The 14,982-nt window shown below is 36.7% G+C and overlaps 1 protein-coding gene across 6 annotated transcripts in view; it reads right to left on the reverse strand.

Moving 5' to 3' along the window:
* Window positions 1-14,982, reverse strand: part of STK3 (serine/threonine kinase 3) — a 125,831-nt gene that overhangs the window by 41,278 nt on the left and 69,571 nt on the right. For 5 of the 6 annotated variants that reach the window (XM_057400530.1, XM_057400529.1, XM_057400532.1 and 2 more), the window contains exons 9-10: window positions 12,615-12,807; window positions 5,041-5,216 (exon numbers count right to left, since the gene is read on the reverse strand). In XM_057400530.1, coding sequence (XP_057256513.1) covers window positions 5,041-5,216; window positions 12,615-12,807 — 369 coding nt within the window. The remainder of the gene's footprint in view (window positions 1-5,040; window positions 5,217-12,614; window positions 12,808-14,982) is intronic. The other variant, XM_057400534.1, reaches the window with a different exon arrangement.

Consider the following 14,982-nt stretch of genomic DNA (forward strand, 5'->3'; position numbering starts at 1 on the left):
TCTACTAAAGACCGAAATCATTACGCTAGCATTGCTATAATAAATAGATTTGCCTTTTTACAATTTATCATGTCATGACAAAAAGTAAATGACTCATTTAAAATTAAATAATGTATTCAATCAGTGCAAATGAAGTTCAGCAACTCATTCTGAGCAATGTTAATTATACAGGTTATCAATTACATATCACTGCACTGTAGTTCTTGTAAATCCTTTCTTAACATCATGTTCCACACTAACACACATTCCTAAGGGGCAGAAGGATTTGCTAAACAATTTCACCTCTTAATCATTTTATATCTTAATGAGACGTAAAATGTCATGATATAGTAAAAATGTAAGCAGCAGATTCTTTAACAACACTGACACACTGTACGGTAATCTAGAAAGCTAAGATTTACTTCTTTATCTACACATGATAAAAATTTTGGGCACTTCTTGCTTATTAAAAGTTGACCTTTTCTGGTGAAAAAAATCTTCTATAATGCCCATAAAAATGTGATAAATGCTACACAAAATATCACAAAATCTTCAACTGTGAAAGACAAACAGAAATTTGAGCAAGCTACTTCAACATCAGCAGTTTTAATACACAGCTCTCTCCAGCACGTACATATCTCATGGAAAACATTCCCCACAGAAGGAACAAAACTATTGTAACAGCAACACGGTCATATGAATGCATAATATCTATAAAAAACCAACTCTTCTTAAAAGGACTGATCACTCAGATGGTCGAAACAAACACATCGTTTGCCTTTATTTGGCATTCTGATCCAAGCTGCTGAAGAGTGAGTGAAAACTGAAAGTTGGCCCATTAAACAGTTAAGCCTTATTATGAAAAGCTGCTTATACCATGCATCATTACATTTCTATGAGTATCATATCCATCCACTGTATAGCTTTACCGCATTTTTACTTATTCAAGGACATTATGCCACTTTTCCTCACAATGAGTAATATCTTGTTGATTAGACTTACTGGCATCAAGGTTTTGCTGTGAATAAAACTATCACTTAACCCCAAGAAAAACTGACAGAATAAGGGTTAAAAACATTGCTTTAATTTTGCCATCTGCTGCATGCTCCTCAAAAATGTGCAAAAGAATTGCCTATAACCTGAGAGAATTAATGAAAAATTAAAATCCCTGATGATCCTTGAGTGTGAAACAGAGATATTGAAAGTTTAATATAAAAGCTGAAGTTTGAATAAATATTAGTTTGGGGCTTTTTTAGTAAGATTTATATCCAATCAGAGCTTCAACATTTCCATTACAAAGGCTGAAGTGGAAAAAAACCCCAAACCAAAACATTTACAAACCCTTCCTCAGAAATACATTTCTGTAAGATTCACTGATATCAAAGACCCATACTTCTGATTTTAGAATTTATCATGAGACAACAAAAACATGTAATAAAAAAAACTGCAAGCAAAGATCAGGAAAAAAAAAAACCACAACACAACAAAATAAAACCACAACCCTCTGCACATTTCTTGTCAAAGAAAAAAAAAAAAAAAATTTAAAAGCAAAGAAGAAATGTAGTGTAAGACAACTCCTATGCATGAAAACCAGCACCTTAATCCTGAAGCTTACATAACAGGATAAATTTGGAATAACGTAACATTTAAGGTGATTACAGTACCAGAATTAAGTCTAGTTAAGTTATTTGCTTGTACAATACAATGTACAACTTTAAGGTCTGCAGTGGCAATTTTTGCTCATCAGTTCATGAAGCACAGCATCAATAACCAGCAAACTGAAGGCCAGCAAGAACATCAGTCAGAGATGGATCTCAAATTCCCATATGGCATTAGTGAAAAAGAAATAAGATAAGCTTTTGAATTGCAAAACAGATGTACTTCAGCAGTGAAAAACAAAGCATAAATATGTACTTTCAGAAGAAAAAAACATTGCTAAAACTACCTTTTTTTAGCTCAGATTGATGACCAAAGCATCTTATATTCTTGGAAAAGTCTTCACTTCTATTTTCATTGGCAAGGAGTTTTTAAAAACATTTACATCAGGGCAGAAAACTATGCCCACACAAAAACTTTTAAACCAGACCTAGTGGTAAGTTCAATTTGCATGATTTTATACATTCACTTATATACCTTCCAAGAAAAGTCTCCTGTATCATTTATTTACATTATGTAAAGGCATCAGCAAGCGTGCAAGACTAAGTGCTGTATTTGCATTACATGTATTTGCCATTTGAACAAATAACTATGTATTGTTATATCAAACAATGAAATATAATAGCAAAAGGAAGAAATATCCCTGTGAACTAAAAGCAAACAAACTGTTTTGTCTCAAGAATTAGCTTCCAGCTCTGCAGAGCTCACCTTATACACAGAAATAAGCAAACTGGTTAGTTGAAGGGGTCTATAAGGATTTAGTTTTCTTCCTTTTCCCTTCTCCCTCTGACTTAAATGGCATTATTCCTTCTCTAGATACGCTGTGACACATACACTATAAACTTATACATCTTTCCATCCTATACACTTGAATATCTCTTCTTAGCATGGCACTGTCACTCTGCTCCAGCTCACAAGCAAAGCACTTTGTGGCTGCCAGCACTGGCATGCTATGTATGGCCAACAAGGGATATTGATAAGAAAGAATAACGGTATCATTTAGCAATTGAGTTTAGTGACCTCCAATTTTAGCTTACCTCCTCTTCCTCGTAGAACGTTGGAATACTACTAGAACATACTAGCATTACATTAGATTTTGATCATTTGTATTTTAGTTCTAGTGTATCAAACCCTTCTTCAAATAAAATTATGACTGTCAGCATTTACTGTTAGGATCCCTTTCTACATCCCATTAAGGCTAATTCCAAACAAAACAGAACTGAATTATTTAGTACAAAAAGTTTCCATTATTTATCCCTTTCATGAATCATTTAAAGACTCCATGTCAGCAATTGAAAACATCGTGGTGATCTCACAAAGAGTAGACAATCTATTATGCATGCTGCCCACTGATTTATCCTTTCAGAAAGTCTCTTACAGGCCACTTACCAATACTGCCACTCACTGTCTAAAATATAAATAGAAGTGTTTCTAGAATATATTAATAATAATTGCCTGTGGTTCAAACCAGCAGGCTGTTAAAACCAATATCCCATGTGACATCAGCTGCTACCAGATGCTTCAGAGAAATGCATTCTTGAATGGACTGTTCTGAAGCAGTACATCCATAATCGAAGAGACTTCCCAAATTCTTTCTTAGGCTGGCTTATCTATGGAAATATCTGACATTTGTCATGCTTAATCAATATTCCATGCCCCACTCTCAACTATGTACACTGCAAATATCTATTCACTTTGCCTTAAATCCTATTTGGTCTTCCATCAGAATAATTTTGTAGCAACAAGCCTTACAACATGCCTTATTAGAAAGCCGAGGACAAACTGGACATCACGTAACTTCCACTAGGCACTGGAACAGGTTGCCCAGAGAAGCAGCAGATGCCCCATCACTGCAAGTGTTTAAGGCCAGGCTGGACAGGGCTTTGAGAAACTAGTGCAAAGCGTCCTTGCCCATGACAGGGAAGCTGGACTAGATGACCTTTAAAAAGTCCCTTCCAACCCAAACCATTCTATGATTCTATGATTCTTATGTCTCTTACTTGCTAGACTAAGGCAAGGATTGCCTACAATACAGATCAGAGAGTTTTCTGAAGATCACAACTCCACAAGTTTGATTCTATGACAAATTCCTATTTTCATAAGGCAACTTAGTATGTACAAGCATTACCAACAAGTTCCATGGGATTATCCATGTAAAAATTATTCATGAATAAGCACTTACAGAATCAGGATCATAGCCTTTACCAGAAGAATCATTTTCCCTTGCACCTTTTAACAAGTAACAGAAAAGATAGGATGAATTTTCAATTGTGCTAAGAGCAATTTTATTGCCACTATAACCCCACTTAAATAACGGCCAGTTATTTTCCAATGAATAGTGCAAATAGTTATTTTGTTAGTCAAACATCAGGATGATGACTATTGCATTTTACAGTTTAAAAAAAGGCCTAAAAAAGCCCCACCCTAACAAAAATCTGACTTAAGCAAAACTCTCCAGCAGCAACAGCATGTACCGTGCTATTTAACTGGCTTTACTCCAGTATCTTAAATTTAAGAGTCAGCTTTATGTAGAAATGCAGTAAGTGAAAACTGGGAAAAAAATCCCACACCTACAGCTGTCACCTAAAATTAAACACATTTTTCTCCAAATCCCAAGTGTGCTTTCAAAAAGGTGCCATGTGATCATATTTAGCTACTGCACTGCAGTTAGGAAAATGCTTAATCTACAATAGATAAACTAAATACTTTCATTCAAACATGTAAAAAAATAAACAAGGGTGAAAACCAGGTATAGCTATCATCAAGTCTCTAAACAGTATTTCACTTTAAGAGTAACCTATAACTTAGGAACATTTCCTTTTTGCCCCTATTATAAATTTGTAACATAGGCAAAAAGAAATAAACCACATATATTTTGGAGGAGGAAAAACCTCATCCTAAACTCGACTGGCTGATGTACGATAGAAAAATTTTATGTAGAGAGATGTGCACTATTGGAATAGTACCAACAAGCAGGTGATCTTAACCATCTCCAAGGAGACTGATTAAATGGCTTCAATACAGTTTAAAATACTTAACAGTTTTACTGAGATACTCAGCAAACAACACCACAATATTTCATGCCTGTAGCAATTTATTTTTTTTTTAATAGAACTGGGTCAAACTTTAAACACATCAATTATAAGGATCCCAAACACTTAAAAAAAGGTACTTACAAAGAAGTGTATTCCTAATGTCACAGACCATTCATTAAAAAGGTTCTGTGGTAAGCAAATGTACTTATTTCAACAACCAGGATGAAGAATTAGATTAGATAATCAGATGGTATTCTTGAAAGTTTACTTATTTTACTTGTATTAACATAGTTCTAGAAAAGGATCAACTATTTTTGGCACATACAAAATAAACAGCATTCAAGAAATTAAACAATAAAAATATACTTACGAAATCAAAATCTCCATCTTGAGGGACTTTCCAGTTATCAGGAAAAACGTTTTTGGATATGTGGTAAGGTTCCTGCATGTTCTGATTACAGTTTTCAGGGCTTTTATTCTTGGAATCTTGTTTATCAAAGTAGTCCATGAAAGATGGTCTTTGAACTTGCGGTGAAGTAGCATTTCCTTAGTTGAAAGGAACAGGAAAAAGAAACCCAACAAAAAACCTTAAAACTATTTACAGATTAAAGATTTACTGCACTACAAAAACTAAACTCTATTTATTAATTTTCTTGGATTTTACAGAATTAATACAGTTATCTGTATGTGGTGCAAGCCTCCATTTATCCCCTGAGGATGTTTGGTATAAAAGCTCATAGTTGAAAAATGATATTTTTGTAGCAAGATACAACGTGGAGAAATGTTCAAGACATTTCAGAGTTGCACACACAAATATTATTAGAAGTTACTTCATGCAATATCTATTTGTTGTTATAGAGACTGAATAACACAAGGTGCTAAGCATCCCTTTGGGTGCTGAATGCCCCTAACTTCAAGGCCTAGTCTACAGGCACTTGCAAGAAAGCAGGTTCCATCAGTCTCACCAAAGGTGTGACTGAAAAATTATTTAGAAAAAGAACTTAAAAAAGAAAACAAAACAAACAAACAAACAAAAAAACCACATAAACGGCGCCTAGAAACTGCTTAATTAAATTTGTTGCCAATAGGGATTCTCAGCAAATTATGGGATCAGACTCTACAGATGGCTGCAAAGCACCCTATCTCCATGGTGTGGAAGCCCTGGGGGATTTCTGTCATCATCTACACAGCTGCAACAGCTTCACAAAGCAAACTGAGATCAGTGTGAATTCTCATTCTGTTACCCCTTTCATGAAACTAATTATATTCTTTAAAAAAAAAAAAAAAACAACAACAACCACCCTATATCACTGAAATTTGTTTTCATCTGTGGGATTTCAAAGCAAATCCATTACTAAACAGAACAATAAATAAAACGTAAGAAATGCTTTAGTAGCTCTACATAACTGTTACCTCAGAGACTATATTCTGCATAGCATTAACTCATGAAAAATGTATTTGGTTGCAGTGTAACAGATTCTGCATAGAGAAATATGAAATACATTTGCACAAGTAAAATATGAAACAGGATGAGAGATGTAACTAAGCCAGAGGGAAAAAAATAGGAATTTTTGTTTGAACTACTTGTTTTAGGAAATGAGAAGGTAAATCACTAGAAGTATCTTGAAAGTATGCGTTTAACGTGATCACTAGGACTTGCTGATCTTCTCATCTGGCTTTACATTTGTTTTTATTAATTCATTAAGTGGTTGGGGTTCCCCCCCCCCCCCCTTTTTCCATCACCTCTTCCCATTCCCTCTGTCTAAAAATTTTTTAGATTCATTCTGATTTTGCATCATGATTAATAGCGGCCTATTTTTTTCACTAATGCTTATTCTTGTACTCCCATCTTTTACAGCATGTGGATTTACTTGCTCTTGTCTTTCTGCTTTTTCTACATTATTCTGTTCTTGTAAGACTTTGATGTGTTCTGCTGTCTTGGTCTAGGCTTTAATGCACTTGACACCAGTTACCTCCATTCAACTCCATGGTGATTCCTCTATTTAGTCTGCCATGTTTCCATATACACCTTCTCCTCCTCACTTTTTTTTTTAGCTGTTTTGTCTCTCAGTTGTTGCCATATTCTTTTCTAATCCCAGATCTTAGCTATCTATACTCACCATCTTTTAACTAATGACAACCACAACCATAAAAACATTCAGTGAACTAAACTCCAGGTTGAATTTAACAGACCACATAGCAGACATCTCTCCTCCACAATCTCCAAGTCTGCCCCACTGAACTCTGAGGTTTCTGGATCTCTCAAGCCCAGGACTGTGAAGGGATGAGAAGTAAACCACAGGGATGCCAAATAACTACAAAAATAAGCACTAAAGGGCAAAAATGAAAGAACTTAGACTTTAGCAAAGCATACATTTAGGAAACCGATCCAAGAGTAGGTAGTAGTATGAAGGAGGTGGAATTAAAACCAGAAATACAGCATATTTCCTTAATAGAAACCTTTTATTACTTGCTGATTGCTGCCTAAAACCCCTGAAAGTATTTGTACCAAAAAGATAGGACACCACATTGTTGGCCTTTCACAACCAATCTTTTTCTTCTGCTGAGATGGCCGTACTTGTTTATAAGTACGTCTCGAAGATGAAACAAGATTACTAGTGCCTCTGTTCAAAACTGTTCAGTACCAAAATGTTGGCCCGTTACAGGTAAGATGGGCTCTCTCCTCTCATGTAACAGAAAATACTAAAGATTTTCCAAGTGTCACACTCAAGTTTTAGAGCTATTTATAAATATCTTCCTTATATATATAAAATAGTAGATTGCCTACATACATAAAGCAAACTAACCCTTCCAAATTCCTTGCTATCAAATACATATTAAGGAAAGTGGATCAACAGGACTGAAACTATTCCAAAATGAGCAAAGCACATTTATTTTTGCACTGTCAGGATTTGTTCTATTTGTTTCAATAAAAATGAATTTAAAACTGTTGATTTCAGTTCAGTATATAGTTAGTTAACCCATTTAAAAGAATAAGAGCTGCTTATCTTCACTGTAAATATAAAAACTCACACACAAAACCAGAAATATTCTGCCTGCAAAAGGATGGGATCAGAGGTGTTTCAAGTTTTGTTTTTTCCCCTCATTGCCAGAGTAAACTGATGTAGGTTACACTTTTTTTTTTTGCAAAATATAAAGTTATTAGAAGATCATTTTGGTCCGAAAGCACTTCTAACCTTGATGAACAACAGACTAACAGTTGTCAACAGCCTTCCATAAATTAAGAAATTTAAAAGTATAATACATAAAGATTCCTTTAAGGGCAATTAATTCACAACTATCCAGTAAGTTGCTTTTTACACAAGCTATGTATTTGCCACAAAAAACCTGCAGCACAATTAGTATCAATCCAATTTCCACTGAAAACCATTAGTGCAATAAACTGTTCCAGTCTAGGAAGATTTAGTTTTTCCAGTTGCTTTCATTTTTCTTTACTCCTCAATAAAATAAGATCATGTTTAAAAATGTTTGCCATGGTTTCAACATTTTAAGACTATCAATCTACTTTTTTCTGAATCACAAGGAAACATTAGCAGAAACTAGATCACCAGTTCCTTAGGCAGAGCAGCTGGGTGTCTACCAAATGATGTATCTAAGAAACATTTGACTACTGAGAGCTGTGTAACAAAGTGATTAGCAAATTTGCAGTTTCCACATCACCGTGACTTACACACTCAAGTCTTGATTCAAATTCAGGCCTCAGTCAGCCTTTTGTTTGTTTCTTTTCATAATACACTTACTTATCAAAGATAATTGCAACTGGCATTTAAACAGAAAATTCACATATTTTTTCAACCAACTGAAGCTCTCACACACTTTTGAAGGACTATGAACTCAAGTTTAAAAAATTTTTAATGAGGAAAAGAGTTTGCTGCACAAAACATCACTTTGCTTCTTGAGAACGAGACTTGTAAAACTTGTTTAGTAACTTTTGTTCTATTTTTCCACTTTCTGGAGAAAAGCAAACATATTCAATGACACTACTATTATAAACCCATTAGTCCAATCCAGCTGAGTTATACTTTATTTCTGCTTTCAGCAAAACAAAGAAAATCCATGTTAAGCTAGCATTTTGCAACAGCTCTTGAAGCAGAATTGCCAACATGACAATGTTCTTTGGAAAAAAAATCCAACCCCTTGCAAAAGATGCCACTAGTAGCAGTATAAATGAACAACTTTACTATCAATCACAGAAAAGGCCTCAAGGACTCAAATAGGCTTGGAAACTCCCATCATCTCTCTCCTTATAAATAAGAGTAAAGCCCTAGCACACCTGCATGCGGCATCAAGCAAACCGTCTTAACGTGGGCACAGTAAACATGCTTGAACAAAGCTACATCCATGAAATATCAATGCCCAGACTACAACATCACTGAAATCTGCCTGTAATTAAACTTCCTTGCTGAACTCCTTTAGGACCTGGGTCACAGGTTGTTATAAATAAGTTTTGCTTCTCAGTTGAAAAATCAGCTGTGGTACTTAGGCCTTTCTAAGGGTTAAGGAAGCATCACTCCAAAGCTAACCAAGCATCCACTTCCTACCACAGAGGACACCGACTTACGGTATGGCACAATCTCTTTCACTGAAAGCACTGAAATCACTAAATAAATAAACACAAACAACTCATGAATTCTCCCTTCAAAATGTAGTTTCCACAGCACGAAGTCCTTGGCTGTAACCAAGGACCCCATAATACAGTAATACAAGAAAGTTCAGTGAGGAAGTGCTGGAACCAAAGTTTTTACCAGCTGAACAATAAAACTATCACATGCCATCAGGCTACCTTCGGTTTGCTGGCTTTCCTTTGCTGGTGTAACAGGTCTGGAGACAGTTCACCTGTGTGAGAGGAGGGAGGGAAAGGAAGCCTGCTGCCCCAAAGATTATTTTTTCTGTATGGTAAGAAGGAAGAATGGGTTTAAGAAGTATGCCGACTAAACCTAAAACATTTCATGCCTTACAGGGAAATAGTAATAATACAAAAACCTGACCACTTTTCTACATTATATCTTGTCAAATGCCACCTAATTAGTCACTATCTTCCTCTTTTAACATATTCATTACCAATCATGAACTACCTAGTAGCTTCACTGAAGACTGAAGCAAGTTAGAATAAGTCCAAATGGCAAGAGGCAGCCTATTTGCCAGCCCAAAGCAGACAGCAAATACAAGTTTAAAAAATGCAAAACCAAACCCAACCAGAAGCGGGGACAGCTTTATGCTCCATCCCTGGCAGTGCTGAAGGCCAGCTTGGATAGGACCTTGAGCAACCTGGTCTAGTGTGAGGTGTCCCTGCCCATGGCAGGGGGGCTGGAACTGCATGATCTCAAGGTCCTTTCCAACCCAAACCATTCCATGATTCTATGAGTGTTAATGAAAAGGGAGAAAAATGGATGATCAGAAGTACTCTCTGGTGTATGAGAAAGCCCTAACACTAATACTTGCCAGAAAGCCACAAAGGGAATGCAAAGAAGCTGGTTTGAACACCAGTCTCTGAACCGAGATATGAAAAAGCTGCTACATGAAAATAAGTACATTGAAGGCAGCTGAACAAAAGCAGAAGGCAGCTGAACAAAAGCAGTACTAACTTACATCAATCCCACTCTTTCTTCCACTCCACATTAAACCTCCTAAAATTAAGCTCTGCCTCCCACCTCTCTGTATTTTGCATTTTCTTCTCTCCTTCCAGGTACATACCACATGGTCTCTGCCCAGAGTGTGCATAGGCATACTAAGCAAGAAGGCATGAATGTTTTTTATTGCTATGCTGTATATTGTATGTTGGGGTAGGATGACAGGCCTGTTTTTGTTCCAAATCCTAATTTTATCTGGGCACAATTCCCTATTTGTGAAAAAAATATGGTTTTACTTATTTTCTGTCATGGCTCCCAGAGGCCTCTAAGCATGGGCACTTATAAATAAAAACTTATTATTGTTTCTTATTTTGTCCTTGAGCAGTGAAACAAAAGGCAGAAGGAAACAAAACATGAAGCTAAACACAAGAGCAATCAAAAAAAAAAGTTTGTCTTAAATATTCTGTGTCTCTAGGAAGGAGAGTTCCCTAGTTCACTAAGTTTATTTCTCCAAGCTTCTTTCTTGAAATGTTCTATTATTCAAAACTACCAAAGAGCACTTTTGAGCTACCTGTTCTGATTTATTATAAATCAAATCACACAAACATCTAGAAGATGCCCACCTTGCCTATAAAAGTATATTATATATTGGTATATATTGGAGTATTGTGTGCAGTTCTGGTGTCCTCAACATAAAAAGGACATGGAACTGTTGGAACAAGTCCAGAGGGGGGCCACGAGGATGATCAGGGGACTGGAGCACCTCCCGTATGAAGACAGGCTGAGAAAGTTGGGGCTGTTCAGCCTGGAGAAGAGAAAGCTGCCTGGAGACCTCATAGCAGCCTTCCAGTATCTGAAGGGGGGCTATAGGGATGCTGGGGAAGGACTATTCATTAGGGACTGTGGTGATAGGACAAGGGGTAACAGGTTAAAACTTAAACAGGGGAAGTTTAGATTGGATATAAGGAAGAAGTTCTTTAGTGGAATGGGTTGCCCAGGGAAACTGTGAATGCTCCATCCCTGGCCATGTTCAAGGCCAGGCTGGACAGAGTGTGAGGTGTCCCTGCCCATGGCAGGGGGGTTGGAAGTTGACAATCTTAAGGTCCAACCCTAACTATTCTACGATTCTATGATGCTATGATTAGGAAAAAGCAAGCAAACTCTGAAATCTTGTGTCTTTGTCAAGCACAATAAAGCACAAAATCTGCATCTGCCTTTCATGAGAGCAGGGATCTGCATGTCCCTTCCTGGTGACACTTATTTAGGCAGCTATTGCTGCTGTTTCAGCCAATAGCACATGCATCACGGAACCAGAGGATGATCAGCTACAGTGGACATGATTTGTATGTATTATCAGCTGAGAGATGTGGAGGTCTCGTTCTTTAATTATTTTTAGGTTTTAATCAATGGCTCTCTAATGCAAAATACAGGAAATTTCAGCAAGTAAGTGCTGGAACCAAACCTGTTGCCTGACAGCTGAATTATGAAACTATTGCTTGCCATCAGGCTACCTCCAATTTACTGGCTTGCTTTCATTAGTTATAGGTCTCAAGGAAACCTGCTGTCCCAGACCTTATATATTGTTGTTTGACAAGTAAGAAGAATAGGTTTAAGAATTATACAGAGTAACTGCCAAGGTGTAGGAAGGTAATTCACTTTCTAACTACAGACTGTTACTGGAATCAACTCAAAATTCAAAATAATATTATGTTTTAAAACCAATGTCTCCAGCAGACAAACAGAACATGGGTAAGAGACTGCAGTGCAAACCTAATGACACTTCTTTGATTTGTTTGGCATACTAACAGGTATTTGTTCCCAGCACATATAAAAACTACATGGATAGTGTTGTATGATCTGGTATACTACTTATATAGAACTTGCTTATTAAGCCTGAAGTGATTGTCAGGGTGCACAGAAACTGCACTAAACCCCACTTCCACCCTAAGAATTACTTTATCATCCTCTACACGAAATTGCCTTATAATATCTTTTCCCTTTCCTTTTTTCCCCATCATTTATCTTTTCTGTAGCTTGAAATTGATGAGTTTGAGATCACTTGTGCTAACACTCCACTAGCCTCCCAGTTTAATAGGCAAATATTCTGTTTCAGCCTGAAAACAAATTAGAGCACATACCAAGTGTTTTCATGAGATGAATCATCCTACTTAAACTAACAACTAAACAAAAAGGTACATTTGCTCTTATTGCTGAGAATTAAAAAAAAAAAAACAAATCACAACTATAGCCGCATCCCCCCCCCCCCCCCCCCAACAAAAGCCACTGATGATGCAGCATTCTTGTACAGTACGAGAAAACGCATTACTGAAAGGAAATTAAATAAACAACATACTTTTCATGGTCCCATCTTCTTCTTCATCATCATCGCTATTTATTACCATGGTCCCTAAGTCAGATTCTAACATGGTGCTGTTATGTTCAATCATTGTCTGAGCTCCTTCACTCATTGTACTTGTGGCCCTCATGGTACCAGCACTCTCTGAACTGGTCTTCACCATGGTGTGAGAGTCCAGCTCGTCTTCATCCTATAGAGAAACATTTGCCAGAATGCAAGAGATGATTTAAAGAGAACTAAACCAAAGCTAAGAAGCAGTCATTTACATGCTTATTCACTAATTTTATATCTTCATGTGACCTGCTGTTAGATTTACAGATTTAAAACTTAAAAACAAACTACAAAATAAAAAAGCATTCCATATAAAGGAAGAAAAGCTTTTTTCTTTGTCATAGATGTATGGCAGGGTGAATACAACAAACAGTGGCCCACACACCCAGTTCATACCAGCATCTGGTTTTTAATATCTCAGTTATTTTCATGATCCACTATACCTCCCAGGGTTCCAAAATCAGTACCACAATTTATAGAAAGTGATTTGGTTATTCTGCAACAGACTACCACTAAAGCTTTGTGCTGATCACCCTCAACTCAGTATAATGCCCAGCATCTTACATTACACAGCATCCAGATGACAGACTCACGTTCAATTTAGTTATTGAACAATCCTAAAAAATAGTTTTGGAAGTCCACCTCAGAAACAGAAAACCGACTCTGCTTACTTCAAATACTTAGTTCTCTTTAAAAACCTGTCACCAGAGCGAGCAAAATAACTTGTTGATACTATGTAGAAAAAATTTGTAAAGAACATAACCAAATAACTGGGGGAGCCAGTACCATGAAGAGATACAGTAGCACTTCGCACCTGCGACAAATCTGAACTCTTTCCTATTACTCCCTGACACAGCAGACAATTTGTGCCTAGGATACACATACTGCACAAGCCAGCTACATGGCCCGAGTGCTGTTTCCCTAACGGTTGGTCTAAGCAGATCCAGTGAGTTGTAGTTAGCAGTAATATTGATACACAAGCTCCTGAAAATTATTCAATAACATCTCAGCTCAGAGACACAAAAATAGATCCAATTTTGATTATTATTTGCTGGGTAATAGCATAACATGCTGAAACCAGGATTCAGACCTAAATCTGTGAATAAAATTTCAAACGTCAAAAGAATCATTATTTTCCAAGATTATAACTTGTAAAAATATTCAAGTTCTTCATTTGCATTCCTTCTAGTTTTTTTTTTTTTATTTGTTCTAAAACACTGTATTTAGTACCCTACCCTTAAAAAAATCATGATATCCCCAAAGATACAGACCGTTTACAGCTACAGCACTAGAAGGCTGTGCTAGTAAATAAATGAGAGTATTTTGGTACTGCTCCTCCTGGTGGCAACTCTAACTTTTTCTAGTACCCCCCCTTCGGGCGCCCCCCTCCCCCTGGATCCTGTGTTTTCTACAAGTTGTATTTTTATCTCAGAAAGTAAAGTCCAAAAGCATCTCTTTGCATTGCATTTTAAAAGTGCCAGAACAATTAAGCTGTTATGTCTTAAGTGCTTCTTTCAGTACTGCAGTACAATGCAAAACTGGCTCACAATGCACTGCTTTTTCTTACCGAGCACTACAAATGTGCATCTTTAACATACAGACAGGCAAACCTCTGAGTTTAAGGCACAGTTACATCTGAGTTACAGCTTTGCTTGACTAATATTAACATCCACTTGCAGAGCCACTTACTAAACCTAAATTTTGAAAATAATGTTTCTTGAAGCTTAGAAGTATTATTTTGGAAGTTGGTGAAAAAATGTGATGGCTAATATTATGAGCAAGTATGGAGTCCTATGTGACCTTTTGTTTTTACATCTGCTTCATTACAAAAAACCTGGTATTCTATTTCTTCAGTCAAATCAAGTACCTGAATTCGTTCCAATGAATAGCATTTCATTTTCCAGCTTATTATTGTCTCTCAGCAAAGAGAAAAGTTATCTTCTAGTACTCAAAAGACTAAGATTCACAAAAGCCCACCTCGGTACTAAGAGAATAGCTGTCCCAAAAAAAGGAAGTACACCACAGTTTTGATTAATAGTATTTTCCCTAGATCAGGAACGATGTACTGAGAGAGAGCAATACAAAACTTTCTGGGCCTGCGCAAGCCCCAGAGTAACGAATCTTACGGATTAAGACAGATTGCTTCCAGAACCATCATTGCAGTATTCATCACAAGTATAAGACGTAGTTAATAGCAGTAGACTATTCTGGATCTGAAAAATAGTAGCCCAGGTCTACTGGGGGCTGGTGGAGCTGGTCTGACAAAAGAAGGGGAAGAGTGGTTTTGGAAGGAGGCTTGCCAGACTGGTCAAGG

Source organism: Pezoporus wallicus, unplaced genomic scaffold (genome assembly GCF_028554395.1).
Source record: "Pezoporus wallicus isolate ANWC-B61680 ecotype Strahan unplaced genomic scaffold, APGP_CSIRO_Pwel_v1 contig_7985, whole genome shotgun sequence".
In the NCBI taxonomy this organism is placed as follows: Eukaryota; Metazoa; Chordata; class Aves; order Psittaciformes; family Psittacidae; genus Pezoporus; species Pezoporus wallicus.